This window comes from Haemaphysalis longicornis, unplaced genomic scaffold, assembly GCF_048455015.1.
Source record: "Haemaphysalis longicornis isolate Haplotype H1 unplaced genomic scaffold, Haemaphysalis longicornis Haplotype H1 scaffold_9, whole genome shotgun sequence".
Classification (NCBI taxonomy): domain Eukaryota; kingdom Metazoa; phylum Arthropoda; class Arachnida; order Ixodida; family Ixodidae; genus Haemaphysalis; species Haemaphysalis longicornis.
The window spans coordinates 157,376,114-157,389,298 of NW_027526460.1; the positions used below are offsets into that span (position 1 = coordinate 157,376,114).

At 46.4% G+C, this 13,185-nt stretch overlaps 2 protein-coding genes across 3 annotated transcripts in view; both read left to right on the forward strand.

Annotated features, from left to right (window-relative positions):
- Positions 1 to 1,705: 1,705 nt before the first annotated feature.
- Positions 1,706 to 13,185, forward strand: part of LOC144153762 (N-acetylglucosamine-6-sulfatase-like) — a 134,521-nt gene continuing 123,041 nt past the window's right edge. For both annotated transcript variants that reach the window (XM_077685473.1, XM_077685474.1), the window contains exon 1: positions 1,706 to 1,831. In XM_077685473.1, coding sequence (XP_077541599.1) covers positions 1,801 to 1,831 — 31 coding nt within the window. In that variant the 5' untranslated portion in view covers positions 1,706 to 1,800. The remainder of the gene's footprint in view (positions 1,832 to 13,185) is intronic.
- Positions 9,789 to 12,589, forward strand: LOC144152440 (uncharacterized). Its single transcript, XM_077683710.1, has 3 exons — positions 9,789 to 10,421; positions 10,902 to 10,995; positions 12,489 to 12,589. Exons 1-3 carry the CDS (start codon positions 9,825 to 9,827, stop codon positions 12,587 to 12,589), a joined length of 792 nt encoding a protein of 263 aa, XP_077539836.1. The 5' UTR covers positions 9,789 to 9,824.

Genomic DNA, 13,185 nt, shown 5'->3' on the forward strand with positions numbered 1-13,185 from the left:
AAAGAGTTTGTAATAATGTAATTATAAAATAAAACAGGTTGTTTTAAAGCTAAAAATAAAACTAACCCGTGTTCTTTTCACGGAAACTCTGCCGGAACGGTTATGCCCAATATTCTGCAGACCAAGCTGGTAGCCAATAATAATGCAAAATGTTGGAAGAAACGCATTAAAGACTCTGTAGAATAAGGCGTTGCGCTGCTGAGCACGAGGTCGCGGGTTCGATTCCCGGCCGCGGCGGCTGCTTTTCTGATGGAGGCGAAAAGCAAAAATGCCCATGTGTACGAGATTTCGGCGCACGTTAAAGATCCCGAGGTGGTCAAAATTAATCCGGAGCCCTCCACTACGGCGCGCCTCATCGCCTGCGCTGCGTCAGCGCGTTAAAATCCTACAATCAATCAATCAACTCTGTAGAAACGCATTAAAGACTCTGTTCTTGCTAACACTTCAAAAATAAATTGCTTGAAAAGCTCTGAAAAGTTTCATGCACGAAATACGCTGTATTAAGCTAAAGAAATACAGAATAAACCATGTTTTTTACTGAAACTCTGCCAGAATGGTTGGGCCTAATATTCTGCAAGCCAAGCCATGTGTTATGAAGAATGTAAAATGTTGGGGCAAACTCATTACAAACTCTTATCTTGCAACCATTTCAAATAATAAATTGTTTGAAAAGCTCAGCGAACTTTTATGAGCGTACGGTGCTTTCGTTCGTGTTTTCATAACAGACCATCCGCTACAACTTTCACGCCGGCAAATCACCCGCCAAGTCAACATGTCCGGGAGCTGGTAACATATGTTCTGCTACTACAAAAAAGATCAGCAAAGCACTCTAAAGGGCTAGTTAGTCTGACATGATGGAAATAAAATTGCTCGACGCGGACAGCACCAACAGAAGAAGACACACCTTACAGCACTGCGCTGCGTGGTGAGTCTTCTGTTCGTCCAGTCCGTTCAGCGCAATTTTATTTCCTACAAAAAAGAACCTGGAAGGGAACTCTCCTTACCACAAACTAACGTGCTTTAATAGTGGGTTTGTACTGAATAAATATTTACCTATGGTCGTTGGCCGGCACTCGTCTTCCCATTTGCTCACAGTGAAGCCCAGCTGTCTTAGCGTACGCTTATGGAGAGAATTTCGAGTTTTCAAGCGAAGCGAGTGTCGGCGATTTCGGTGGGAGTGCTACCTCGTAGACAAAGCACTGCATAGTGAAGAAAGCAAACCCCGAAGGCACCAAAGAATCCGATAGACATGCCAAGCCAGCAGCTTTGGTCATCCCATAAGGCCATAACCACCCCAATCGACATGCATTCCCAGGCGCAGTTTCCCCTCTTGTATGCTAAGAAACTCTATGGCATCGACAGCGGAAGGTTGCTTCCGACAAGGAATGTGGCATCAATCGGGCGGTTACCGCAAGCGTCGTGTCCACGGAACACGCCAACGAGAAAAAGAGAGGGTGACGTAAGGCGGCATATTCAGGATGTCTTTTCCCTCGCCTGGCCCGAAAGGCGCGTACACAGTGGAGGAGATGCTCCTTCGTATACTCGGAAAGGCCGCCATTAGCTCTTTGTAACCGACAGGTCGCCGCATTTCGTGGCAGCAAAAACAGCCGGCAGAAATTCTCATGCTGAAGAGGCGTCTGTACTGGACTATATCTTGCGCGATAAGCGTATCTCGAGTTATCTCGGGTCAGTGTGGCGGCAGCCTCTTCCGCAGCTTCACTTTATCAGGTGGGCCGGCAACTTTTCTGATATCATCCTCGGCATTGTGACCTTCATTCATACCAACCCGCAACAACCCGAATGGCCGTGTGGAACCTGCGAGAGGCGATTGGTGAGTTTGTACCCACGCATTGCAATATTTCGGCTTATAACCCACACACCTTAGCACGTGAACTGGACTGGTTGTTACATGTTTCGCCCGTGTCGGTAATCGGAAAAAGCACTGCCGCAGGGTGCCTGAGGATGGTACTGACCGATGGTGTCGTTTATCGGACATGAAAGAAAAGGAGAAAGCTCAGAGGTTGATTATCCGTGAAAGAAGACGACGAAGTTGGGTGCGGTGGCTGGTACGCTGAGTGTTAGCCGCGCCCTATCAGCTTCAGTGTAAAAAGAGGAAGAACATTTTCCATTTCTTATATTGCTCATATCATCCGTGGTTGCGGTGCGGGTAACATTCGGCAGCCAAAAATATCGTTTGTGTTCGCCTCAACCTATTAGTACGCGCCTTGATTATATTCGAATTGATGTTTTTGCCCCGGCGATAGCTCGGCGATGGGCCAAGGAATTGTTTGTTTTTTCTGCTGGTGCAGCAGAGAACAGCTACTTGTTAGAGTCGAGTAAACATAGGACTGGCAAGGAGGAAGGTACATACCTGCAAACAAGAGATTGTAGTCCTGATTAAATCTTTCAAATCGTGAGCACCAGTTTATTTCTCAATTTATGTCATTTATTTACTTACCTGTTTCCTCAAACACTGGTCAACTCCACTTTTGTGTGCTCCCTTGTGGGTATGATGCGGGGCCAGCACAAATATAAAGATGGACTCCGGCTTCAGGGCAATTTATTAATGCGTAGCACTCTTTGCCGAGTACCCCCACAGCCATGAGCGTAACGCCCTGCATTTCCACAACAATGCAGATTTTGCAAAAGTTCGAATCGTTAGAATAACATAAATGAAGGTAATTTGTCGAGCGATATTTTGAGAAACTAAACAATAACAAAAATATATAAAAAATAACGGAAACTGCCGAAAGGTTTAGTGCATGGCATTTCCACAAGTATACTAATTTCGAGAAAGTGTCACCTTTAATCTTTGTAGTTGCGTAAATCGAGATAACTGGTTTAAATAAATTATGAAAAACTAAAATAATCAGAAAAATATAAAATAATTACGGAATATGTTGAACCGTGTAACGCCCTGCATTTGCAAAATATTGCAGATTTCGCAAATGTTTCAACTGTAATCGTTGGAATAACTTAGATAAGATTGGTCGAATGAAATTTTGAAAAATTAAAATATAAGCAAAATATTAAAAAATCACGGAAAATGGCAAAACGTATAACGTATGCCATTTCAACACTATTGAAGATTTCGCAAAATTTTCACCTGCAATAGTTATAATAGCGTACTTGGAGGTAATTGGTCAGGCAGAATTTAGAAAAAACCAAAAGTTTGGCTGGAAAAAACTCACACTCAAAACAGGCGGCATACCAATGCTGCGCATTAGTAGATAATTCTCTGAATTTCTGCGGAATTTGTAGCTGTTGTGAACCCCATTTTCCCCGACTGAATTTTGGTACCCGACTGAATTTTCAGCTGTCTGCTCCTCCGTCTCCACCACGTATCCAAGCTACTCATATACAGGTACCTAAACACTCTCGCGGACCATTTTTACCGAGTGAAATTATGATGACGGATAGTATCTGACTGACCGATTGTAATCCACTTGTTTTACGAGCCGTTTTAGAAAGTATTGATCAATCTCTCCTACGGGTATGGGCCTCTCTCTGCGTATGTTTTCTGCGGTAACGTCACCTCGCCATACATACAGAGAACTGGGGACGTCACGCAGCCATTCCAGTATTGACAGCTTAACGTGTCAAATCTGGCCCGTTTCCCACAGTAGTGTGGCAAAGGCTACACTTTTTTACCCGCGGTGTTTATCACGCACCATGTTTTGTTGTTTAGAAGGACTCATTGCAAATGGAGATTCTATTGGAAGTGTGTGGTCAAAGCTACGGATATACTGAAGAACACGAAGAATGACGCGACAAGGCTGAAAATTGGTGCAATGAAACTCACTTAGTCCACAGCCGACACAACCTGTGCGCCGAACCATGTCTGTGATTTAATCCGCAGCGAATACAGCCTAGAACATATTCAAAATCAACTTTAATGTTTGCGAAACGCAACCGAGCAGCCAGCAGAGTACCTCGCGCAATCGACATCCCGTGGATATTTTGTAAACAAACAACATCCAAACACGTCACGAGTTTGTGTTTTCCGCTTCCGCACGGCCGGCGTTTTTCGCCGGCTCGCCGCTCCAATCGGAGGGCGGAGCTTCTGATCTCGAGAACGAACGACCCGATCTTTGTCGTTTGAGGCGAAGTGATTTCGTCGGCTCATCGGGCAGCTGGCTGTGACCAAAGTTCTACAGCGATTCCAGGCTCTCTCTTTTTATTACTTTTTATTTACATTGTGCGCAAAAACGCGCCGGAGATACGAAAAGCCCACTGAGCGAGCCGCACGGTCGCTGTGCAGGCGGCGGCCACGGCCGCGAAGTGGCGCAGGCCGGCGCAGATAGCTCGACAGATAGCTTGTTACCGCTGCACGAAATAGGACCAAAGTCCCAACCATGGCGGCTTATATAAGAAAGGAGTTAATGATACGATGTCGGGTTGCATTAAAAATTCTCTTCTGCGCCGCTTACGAGAGCGGCAATCGAATATCCGCGGCAATGCTAAGCCGAACATATCTGTAGGCGGACCTGTAGGTAGAGCGGTCGGCTGCCCCCTGCGCGCGTCTTGCTACCCACTGCCTCGAGCGTCGCGCATTGTTCTTTAGCCGCGGCAGCATTTGCACTCGCAGCGCCTGCGTCAAGTCCACTGCCGCTTTTTAATTAAACGACTCACGAGATCAGTACGTCGGGGCATTCGCAGAAACTACCGGCGAGCGGATTCGACAGTGCTACGGCAGCTCTGCACTGCTCCTCCGACGGTCACGTGGTCAGCTTTGTTCACACAAAATCCATCGCTTCACAGCATCCGCTGAAACCGAAACTGCAACTGGGCGCATCGAAATGCCTTTAATTAAAGACCCGTCGCACGCTGAAGCAAATGAGGTTTCTACAGGTGATAAGTAGTTAACTAGCTACTTATCGCAAGAAAAAAAAAAAAAACAAGATGCAAAATTTTTGTGCAGTGCCCCTTTAAGGTTGAGTCTTCTGGCGTGTCAAGCAAAGTCATAGTAATTTCCCTCGAACAGTGGATTTAAACTTCAAAAGTAGATCTGTAGGCGAAGTCGATGATCGATGATCCGATAGAACGACGACTCGCTCGCTCGTTGGCCGACGGCACATAGCCGACGAGGGTCAACTCCAAGTAAGCTCAAAATGTACAATATATACACTTTATTTACACTACGCATTTACAACTCATGGCTCGTGATCGCAAACAAGACGTCGGGCAAGGTTCGCGTCGACCGGGAGCTCGCCTCTACCCTCTTCTCCTCTCTCTGTTTGCCCTTTTTTCCTGTTCAATTCTATCATTCCGTAAAAAAACCTCAAACTCCTCGATTTTCCCAACAAAACCCCCACGCAAAAGGGACGTCACAACTTGAGAGTGAGCATGGCTGCACTAGGCCACTGATTGGCCACCGTGACAAACAAAGCAAGGTGGGTTCAAAATAGTCACCTGACCCACGTCTCTCACTCTCATACCGAAACCCAAAGGTATTCCGAAAAACACAAATAAAACAGCCATGAAAACCAACCAACTAAAAGCAGACCTAACGACGGGAATCGGTTCTCAGGCCGCACGTCTTAGAGTATTGTCATACCGTGCACGCTTATGTTTTGCTCCGCGCCGCCAAAATTCGTTTCCTTTGTTATTTATTTATTTATTTATTACCCTCAGGGCTTACAAGAAGCGTTATAGAGGGGAAGGGCTACATCAATAGTGGAATATAAAGCACGTAAAAAACGAGGAACTCAAAGAAATAAACCAACAGCAAGAAGTCATGAGCCAAGACACGCATGTTACGGTACAATAACAAGTATAAGGTGAATATGATCAAAAACTGAAAAACACACTGCTAACACAAATACCAAGTATAAGGTGAAAACAACTGAAAACCACACTGCTAAGAAACAATACGAATATAAAGTGAACAAAAGCAAGAACTCAAAAGTAGATCGCAGTGGAAAAAGTCAGAGTTGATTTTAGTGAGATTTTGGTGCGCGCGCCTTCACATCACCAGCATAAAGGGAAAAACGATAAGCAGGTAAGGCGTGGGGGTGTACGTTTTAGATAAGGTTTGTGAGTGCAACGCGAAAAAGATGAGTGTCTGCGATAGTCACCAATGAGGCAGGCAGGTGATTCCAATCAGCGCACGTCTTCGGAAGAAATGTGTTATTGTATGTTGTAGTACGCTGAAATGGAATGCGAACTTTATGATGGTGGTCAACACGGGCAGAAGTATAGGTAGGGGATGCGATGAAACGGGATCGAAGCAGGGGATTGTGATAGTATATCTTATGAAAGAGGCATAGTCGAGAAAGCTTTCTGCGAGAGGCAAGAGAGGGAATATTAAGTGTGGCCTTCATGTTAGTAACGCTTGCTGTGCGGTGGTAGTCGGAAAGGATGAAGCGGACTGAGCTGTTTTGAACACTTTCTAAACTATTTTTTAGGGTGACGAAACCGGGGTCCCAAACAGAAGAAGCGTATTCTAGGTTAGATCGAACGTAATTGCTTTTTCAGTGAAGGCGGTGCGAGGTGGAAGTTTCGTTTTAGATATCCAAGCATACGGTTCGATTTTGAAACTATGTACTCGATATGCCGTTTCCAGGAAAGATTATTAGATATATGTATACCAAGGTATTTGTATGAAACTACGGAGTCAAGGGGAATATTGTTAAGGAAATAGTTTGGACAGGACCATTGGTTGCGCGAAATTCTCATTGATTTACATTTGGAAATGTTCAGATTCATATGCCAGAGCGCACACCAAGAAGTGATATTATAGAGGTCAGTCTGTAGTGTGGCAATATCTGAGTTAGTAGTTTGCTTGCGGTACACAACACAGTCATCTGCGAAAAGACATATAGAACTGGATATATTACTGGGAAGGTCATTGATGTAGATTAGGAAGAGCAATGGTGCTAAAACAGAGCCTTGAGGCACACCAGAACTGACGGGAGTTGAAGGTGAGTTTGTTTCGTTAGCGAGCACATACTGAGTTCGGTTAGTTAGAAAGGCAATAATCCACCTCAAGACTTGAGTATCAATATTTAGCCGACTGAGCTTTAGTATTAAAAGTTGGTGGTTAACCGTGTCGAAAGCTTTAGCAAAGTCCAAAAACACACAATCGGTTTCGAATCCGGGGTCGAGAAATGAGTGCAAAGCGTTAGTGAACGTCAGAAGCTGCGTTTCACACGAATAATGTTTTCGAAATCCATGCTGAGATGGGTGAAAAAAACTATTCGACTCAAGAAAGTTAACCAGGTGCGTAAAAATGATGTGTTCAAGAATTTTGCATGGCACAGATGTGAGTGAGATTGGCCGGTAGTTAGATGGGTTTTGCGTGTCTCCTGATTTGTGAAGCGGAACTACTTTGCCTGTTTTCCAATCAGTAGGTAAGCATCCATCGTTAAGAGATTTGTTGAAGATGCAATGCAGTATTATTGAACTGTATTCTAAAGTACTTTCAAGAAATTTAGAAGTGATTCCATCAGTGCCACAGGAAGATGACCGCTTAAGTCCCTTAATAATACTTCTAATCCCAGCATAGTCAACAACAACAAAATCCATGGGGAGAAGATTAGGTTGGGAAGGCAAAGGCTCAGAAATTAACGAATTTTTGAATGAGCGGGTAAATGTTCCGTTAAGTAGCGATGCGCAGTGATGATTAGGAATTTGCTCACCGGAGCTGTTAACAAGGGTTATAATGGTATTGTTTTTACTCTTTACAACATTCCAAAAGCGCTTAGGATTGGTTTGAAGGATTTACGGAAGGGTCTGATCAAAAAAGACAAATGTGGCGTCCTTGAGGGCGTTAGAATAAACTTTAGCTTCGCGCTTGTACGCTGCCCATCGAGTGGCACTTGGGCATTTTTTCGCTGCGCGAAAAAAACGCCGTTTCTTATTAGATAAGCGCTTAAGAAACTTGTTGTACCAAGGGGAGTTAGAGGATTGCAGTACTCTTCTTAGTGGAATATATTTGTTTATCAGATACATGACTTTTGCTTTGAAAGAGGCCCAAATTTCCTCAATCGGTAACTCATTGCAGGTTAGCAAGAAAGTGTCTAGAAACGACGAAAGGTCACCGTTTATAGCATCAAAATTACCCTTGTTGTAATCCCGGATATACTTCGCGCGATTGCTAGCACGGGTGGAAGGAACAGATATGGTGAAATGCAATGCGTCATGATCACTGAGGCCAGGAACGTGCGTTACTGGTGACGCAATATCGGGTGATGATGTGAGGATTAGATCAAGCAAGGAAGACGTTGATGCCGTTACACGTGTGGGATGCTGAACGATCTGGCACAGCGTGAAATCTTAGCAAACATTAAGAAAAGAAGCAGCGTCAGTTGACGCGGGCTTTGAAACGAAATTGAAGTTGTCCCAGGTCAAAGAAGGAAAATTGAAATCGCCGAGGAAAAAGATGGGTACACCGGGGAATTGTACTGAAATTTGATTGAGACAGTCATGAATGTTTTCACAGAAATTATCGCAGGACCCAGGCGGGCGATAACATGCACCGAAAATTAGTTTTCTGAAGGAAATGTTTATACAGCACCATATAATTTTTAAATTGCAAGCAAGCGACACTGAAAAACAGTCAAATGTATCGTTAACCGCAATTAGTACACCACCACCAATTCTTTCTTCGCGGTCGTTGCGAAAGACAATGAATTTTTTGTTGCAGTGAAACAATTCAGAGGTAGTTATTTTCTCGGAGAGCCAGGTCTCAGTAAGTACAATAATGTCAGCGTCGCAATCATTAATTAGGGCATTTAGGCTGTCTCTTTTTGGATAAAGACTACGTATGTTAGTGAATAGTACGGGCACTTCTAACGTTACGCCGCCACCCCTCGGGCATGCCTACTTCGTTGCCGAGAAAACATGGCCAGAGCGAGTTGCTCCTGGGCACGAAATATCTACGTTTCGGGAGTCCCCCTCAGTACTCGTCGGGTGGATTGCATCATCGTTCGGGTCGTATGCGTAATATTGGTTACCAATAGAAGTTTGTTGTGTTTCAACTTGAAAGAAGCTTTTAGGCTTTTACCATACTCAACAAGCTTTTTGCGCGCAAGTCGACTTGCAGGGCAAAAATCTAAACTAATGCTGAAATCTGAATCATCGAGCGATGGTCGCTTAGCAAAAACAAGTTCCTTAATTTTGTTTGCAGAAAATTTAACCATGATAGGTCGATTCCTACCAGGAGCAAATCTGCCGATTCTATGTGCACGGGTAATGGTACCAGTTGGAATGTCAAACTGGAGCTTTTCGGCAGCAAGTGCAATAATCTTCTTCTCTGAATCTTGCCATGTTTCTGATGTGCTGTCCGTAATTCCATAAAAAACTAAGTTGTCTCGCCGAGACCGATCCTCGGCGTCATCCAAACGTGCTTTAAGGGTTGCATTTTCTTTTTCCATGCGCTGTAGGACTTGACGTGTTTCGTCTGTGTCAAGTTTCCAGCTATCGTAGGCGGCGGATTTCGAGTGCTTGTAATCGTTTGTTAATATCAGCTATTGGCTTAAAGATGGATTCTTGTGCATCTTTCAGTGCGGTGATAGCCTGCGACATGTTGGATTGGTTCTCCTCAATGCGGATTGAACGCTCGTTAGTTTCTTTTATAAGTTTAAACATTTTGTTGTATTGAACAGTTGTGTTTATGCAATCTAGATGGCGCTAGGCAAGCGCCTTGTGACGTCAGCTGGCACAAGCATTGTATATACTCATCACGGACTAATAAAAATTCAGTGTTGTTCGGGGCACGGCGAATGCGGTTTACTTCGAGGTGCCTCCGGCGTAGTCGGCAGGGCATGCAAGGTGATACAACAGTTGGCGACGAGTGGTGAAGTAACCGAACGCGGGGAGCTATGAGCCTGCACCAACCGCCCGAATTCCTGCCGACGCCGGGGAAACCGGCAATTCCTTGGACGCAGTGGCATCGCGTTTTCAAGAATTATCTCCTAGCATCGGGGAGTGACGCCCACACTCCTGCGCGCCGGAAAGCTTTGTTGCTACACTGTCTGGGTGTGGAAGGACAACGCGTTTACTACGCATTACCGGAGCAGAAGCCGTCGGCGCCGCCGGCAGCGGAAAAGGAAGAAAGCAGCACCAGCGACGAGTACGAGGCTGCGGTGGCTGCATTGGACGCCTATTTCACGGCCAAAACGAACGTCGTCGTGGAGCGGCATCGGTTCGGACAACGCACACAACTGCCCGAGGAGACCGCCGCAGCGTTCGTCACGGCGTTGCGCGAGCTGTCATCGAGTTGCGCCTTCGGTGAGCAAGTTGACGATTTAATTCGTGACCAACTTGTAGCGAAAACGTGCAACCATGTTCTTCGGGAACGCCTACTTCTAGAGGGCACTTCACTGGCGCTCGAACGTGCGCTGGCTATTGCAAACAATATCGAAGAAGCTACGAAATACTCACTTGAGCTGCAGTCATCGGCTGCGAGCATCCAAAAGGTGGAAAAACGTCAGACGCCATGCCGTACAGAATCACGATTACCGCTGCCGGAGCAGCACAAGTCTTGCTTTCGTTGCGGGTCTTCACGGCATTTCGCAGATTCCAAGTCATGCAAGGCGCGTGATAAAACATGCAGTAAATGCGGCAAACGAGGACATTTTCAGCGTGTCTGTAGGAGCGGCATGCCAGACGAGCGGGCCCTCGCTGTCCGAGAAGTCGATACCTGCAGTACAGCCGGCGACCTCAACGTGTTGCTTCTCGCCCGGCAGAGCAATGCAGGAATACACACAGAAGTCGTCGTGCTCGATGTACCCATAAGTTTCCTCGTAGACACGGGCTCTGCGGTCTCGATTCTGTCGACCACCACGTATTCAAGGGTGAAATGCCCTCCTATGCAGCCGACATCAGCGTCGCTTTACGATTTTTCTCGCCGCAGAATAAGCACAAAGGGCTGTTTCACGGCGCCAATCATCTTCCAGGGTCGGCATGCCGAGATACTCTTCTATGTCGTCAAGGGAGGTACCGACATCCTCGGCATCGACGCCATCGAAGCACTGCGCCTGCATATCGACGGTATGTCATTGCAATGCACTCACATCGCGCAAGCGCCACAAGGCCTTGATCCTGAACTGTTTTGCCAATTTTCGCATTTGTTCGATGGGAAGTTGGGACTGGCAACAAAGTTTGTTCACAAGGTCAAGATAAGAGAAGGGATCACGCCTGTCGCTGCTAAGTTACGACGATTGCCATTTTCGTTGCGAGATCCGGTACGCGATGAGCTGCAGCGCCTTGAGCAAGATGATGTCATAGAAAAGGTTGATGCGTCTGAATGGATATCGCCAATCGTAGCAGTTAAAAAGAAAAACGGCAAGATAAGGATTTGTGTCGATCTGCGCGAACCGAACAAAGCGGTTGTTGTTGACAAATTTCCACTGCCGCACACGGAAGAACTACTGCACAAACTGCACGGTGCAAGGTACTTTTCCAAGATTGATTTAGCAGCCGCATACAACCAAGTACTGCTGAGCCCTGAAAGCAGGGAATTGACTACCTTCATAACCGATAGTGGACTGTACAGATTCAAACGCGTCTGTTTCGGCCTTTCATCGGCACCGTCAGCTTTCCAGAAAATGATGGCCACTATTTTGCAGAAATGCAAAAACACTTTGTGCTACATCGACGATGTCATTGTGTATGGAAGCACACAAGAGGAACACTTCAAGAATGTGAAACACGTTTTGCATTTGATTTCAAAGTCGGGACTGAAGCTGAATTACAAATGCATTTTCAATGTACAAGAAATAGACTTCCTTGGTCACAGGATCAGTTCCAACGGGATACGCCCCTTGCAAAGCAACATCGACGCTATCAAGGCTGCGCCAGTACCAAGAGATAGCAGTACCCTGCGCTCATTTTTGGGCATGGTAGGCTATTACGCAAAGTTTGTGCCTGATTATGCGGTGCTTGTCGAGCCTCTTCGCGAGTTGCTACGGAAGAATGCCACATTCACTTGGAATGATGCGAGACAAGCTTGTTTTGAGCAGCTAAGAAGTTCCTTGGCCGCAGGATGTTTACAGCTATTCGATCCTGCAGGTGACATTATTGTCACTACGGATGCCTCATCCATTGGTTTAGGAGCAGTGTTGCAACAGAAAAGAGGCGATGACCTTGCAACAATTGCTTTTGCTTCTCGCAGGCTTACACCACAGGAACAAAAGTACTCCGTTGGGGAACTAGAAGCCCTTGCTTGCTTGTGGGCTTGTGAACATTGGAGAGTATACCTTTGGGGTCGCCCATTCACACTACGTACGGACCACCAGGCTCTGGTCACACTCCTGAGTACAAAGGGAGTAGGTCGTCGTCCATTCCGAATTGCAAGGTGGCATGCCAGGCTCCTGGCATACAACTTTACGATTGAATTCCAGAAGGGCGATAAGAATACGGTGGCTGATGCTCTTTCAAGGATGCCCCTCCCGGGTTCTGTGGAGGAGGACGAGAGCGGGGAGAGCGTTTGTGTGGTCTCAACATGCGTTACTCAAGCGGAGTTTGTCACTCTAACCATGCAGGACCCGCTGCTTCAACAGGTCAAAAATTGGGCGACTTCGACATGGCCTGCAGTGAAGATGTTGCCTGCCGAGGCAATTCCGTTCTACCGGGTACGGACTGAGCTCTCAGTCGTTGGAGACCTCCTGCTGCGAGGAGACAAGTTTGTCGTACCTTCGTCCCTCGTATCGCGGCTTCTTGACGCAGCCCACGAGTCTCATCCAGGAATAACAAGGACAAAGCAACGACTGCGTGAACAATACTGGTGGCCTGCTCTGTGCAAGCAAGTAGAGCAATTGATTGCATCTTGCAGGGTATGCCAATCAGTTGACAAGTCTGCAAAACCGTCGACTCCACCTCTGCAGCCAGTTGCATTCCCATCCGCACCATGGCAGAAGCTAGGGATCGATATTGTGGGCCCTTTTTCCAATGTGCCTGCAGATTGTCGCTTTGCCATCACGGCCATCGATTACTTCAGCAAGTGGCCGGAGGTTTGTTTTTCGGCGAAAGTGACTGCTGCAACCGTCATCTTCTTTCTGCGAAGCATCTTCAGCAGGGAAGGATATCCAGACGAGATCGTGACACACCATGGTCCTCAGTTTACAGCCTCCGAGTTCGACAGTTTTCTCAAGGAACGCGGCATCACCCATGCGTATTCAGCAGTCTACCACCCGCAGGCTAACGGCCAGGTGGAAAGGTTCAATCGGGTACTCAAAGAGT

Bases quoted from the DNA above. Each gene is read 5' to 3' on its own strand.
- LOC144152440 (XM_077683710.1), top strand. From the start codon at position 9,825: ATGAGCCTGCACCAACCGCCCGAATTCCTGCCGACGCCGGGGAAACCG. The intron at 10,422-10,901 runs GTGGAAAAACGT...ATCATCTTCCAG, and splicing joins CGGCTGCGAGCATCCAAAAG to GGTCGGCATGCCGAGATACT. The intron at 10,996-12,488 runs GTATGTCATTGC...CTAACCATGCAG, and splicing joins ACTGCGCCTGCATATCGACG to GACCCGCTGCTTCAACAGGT.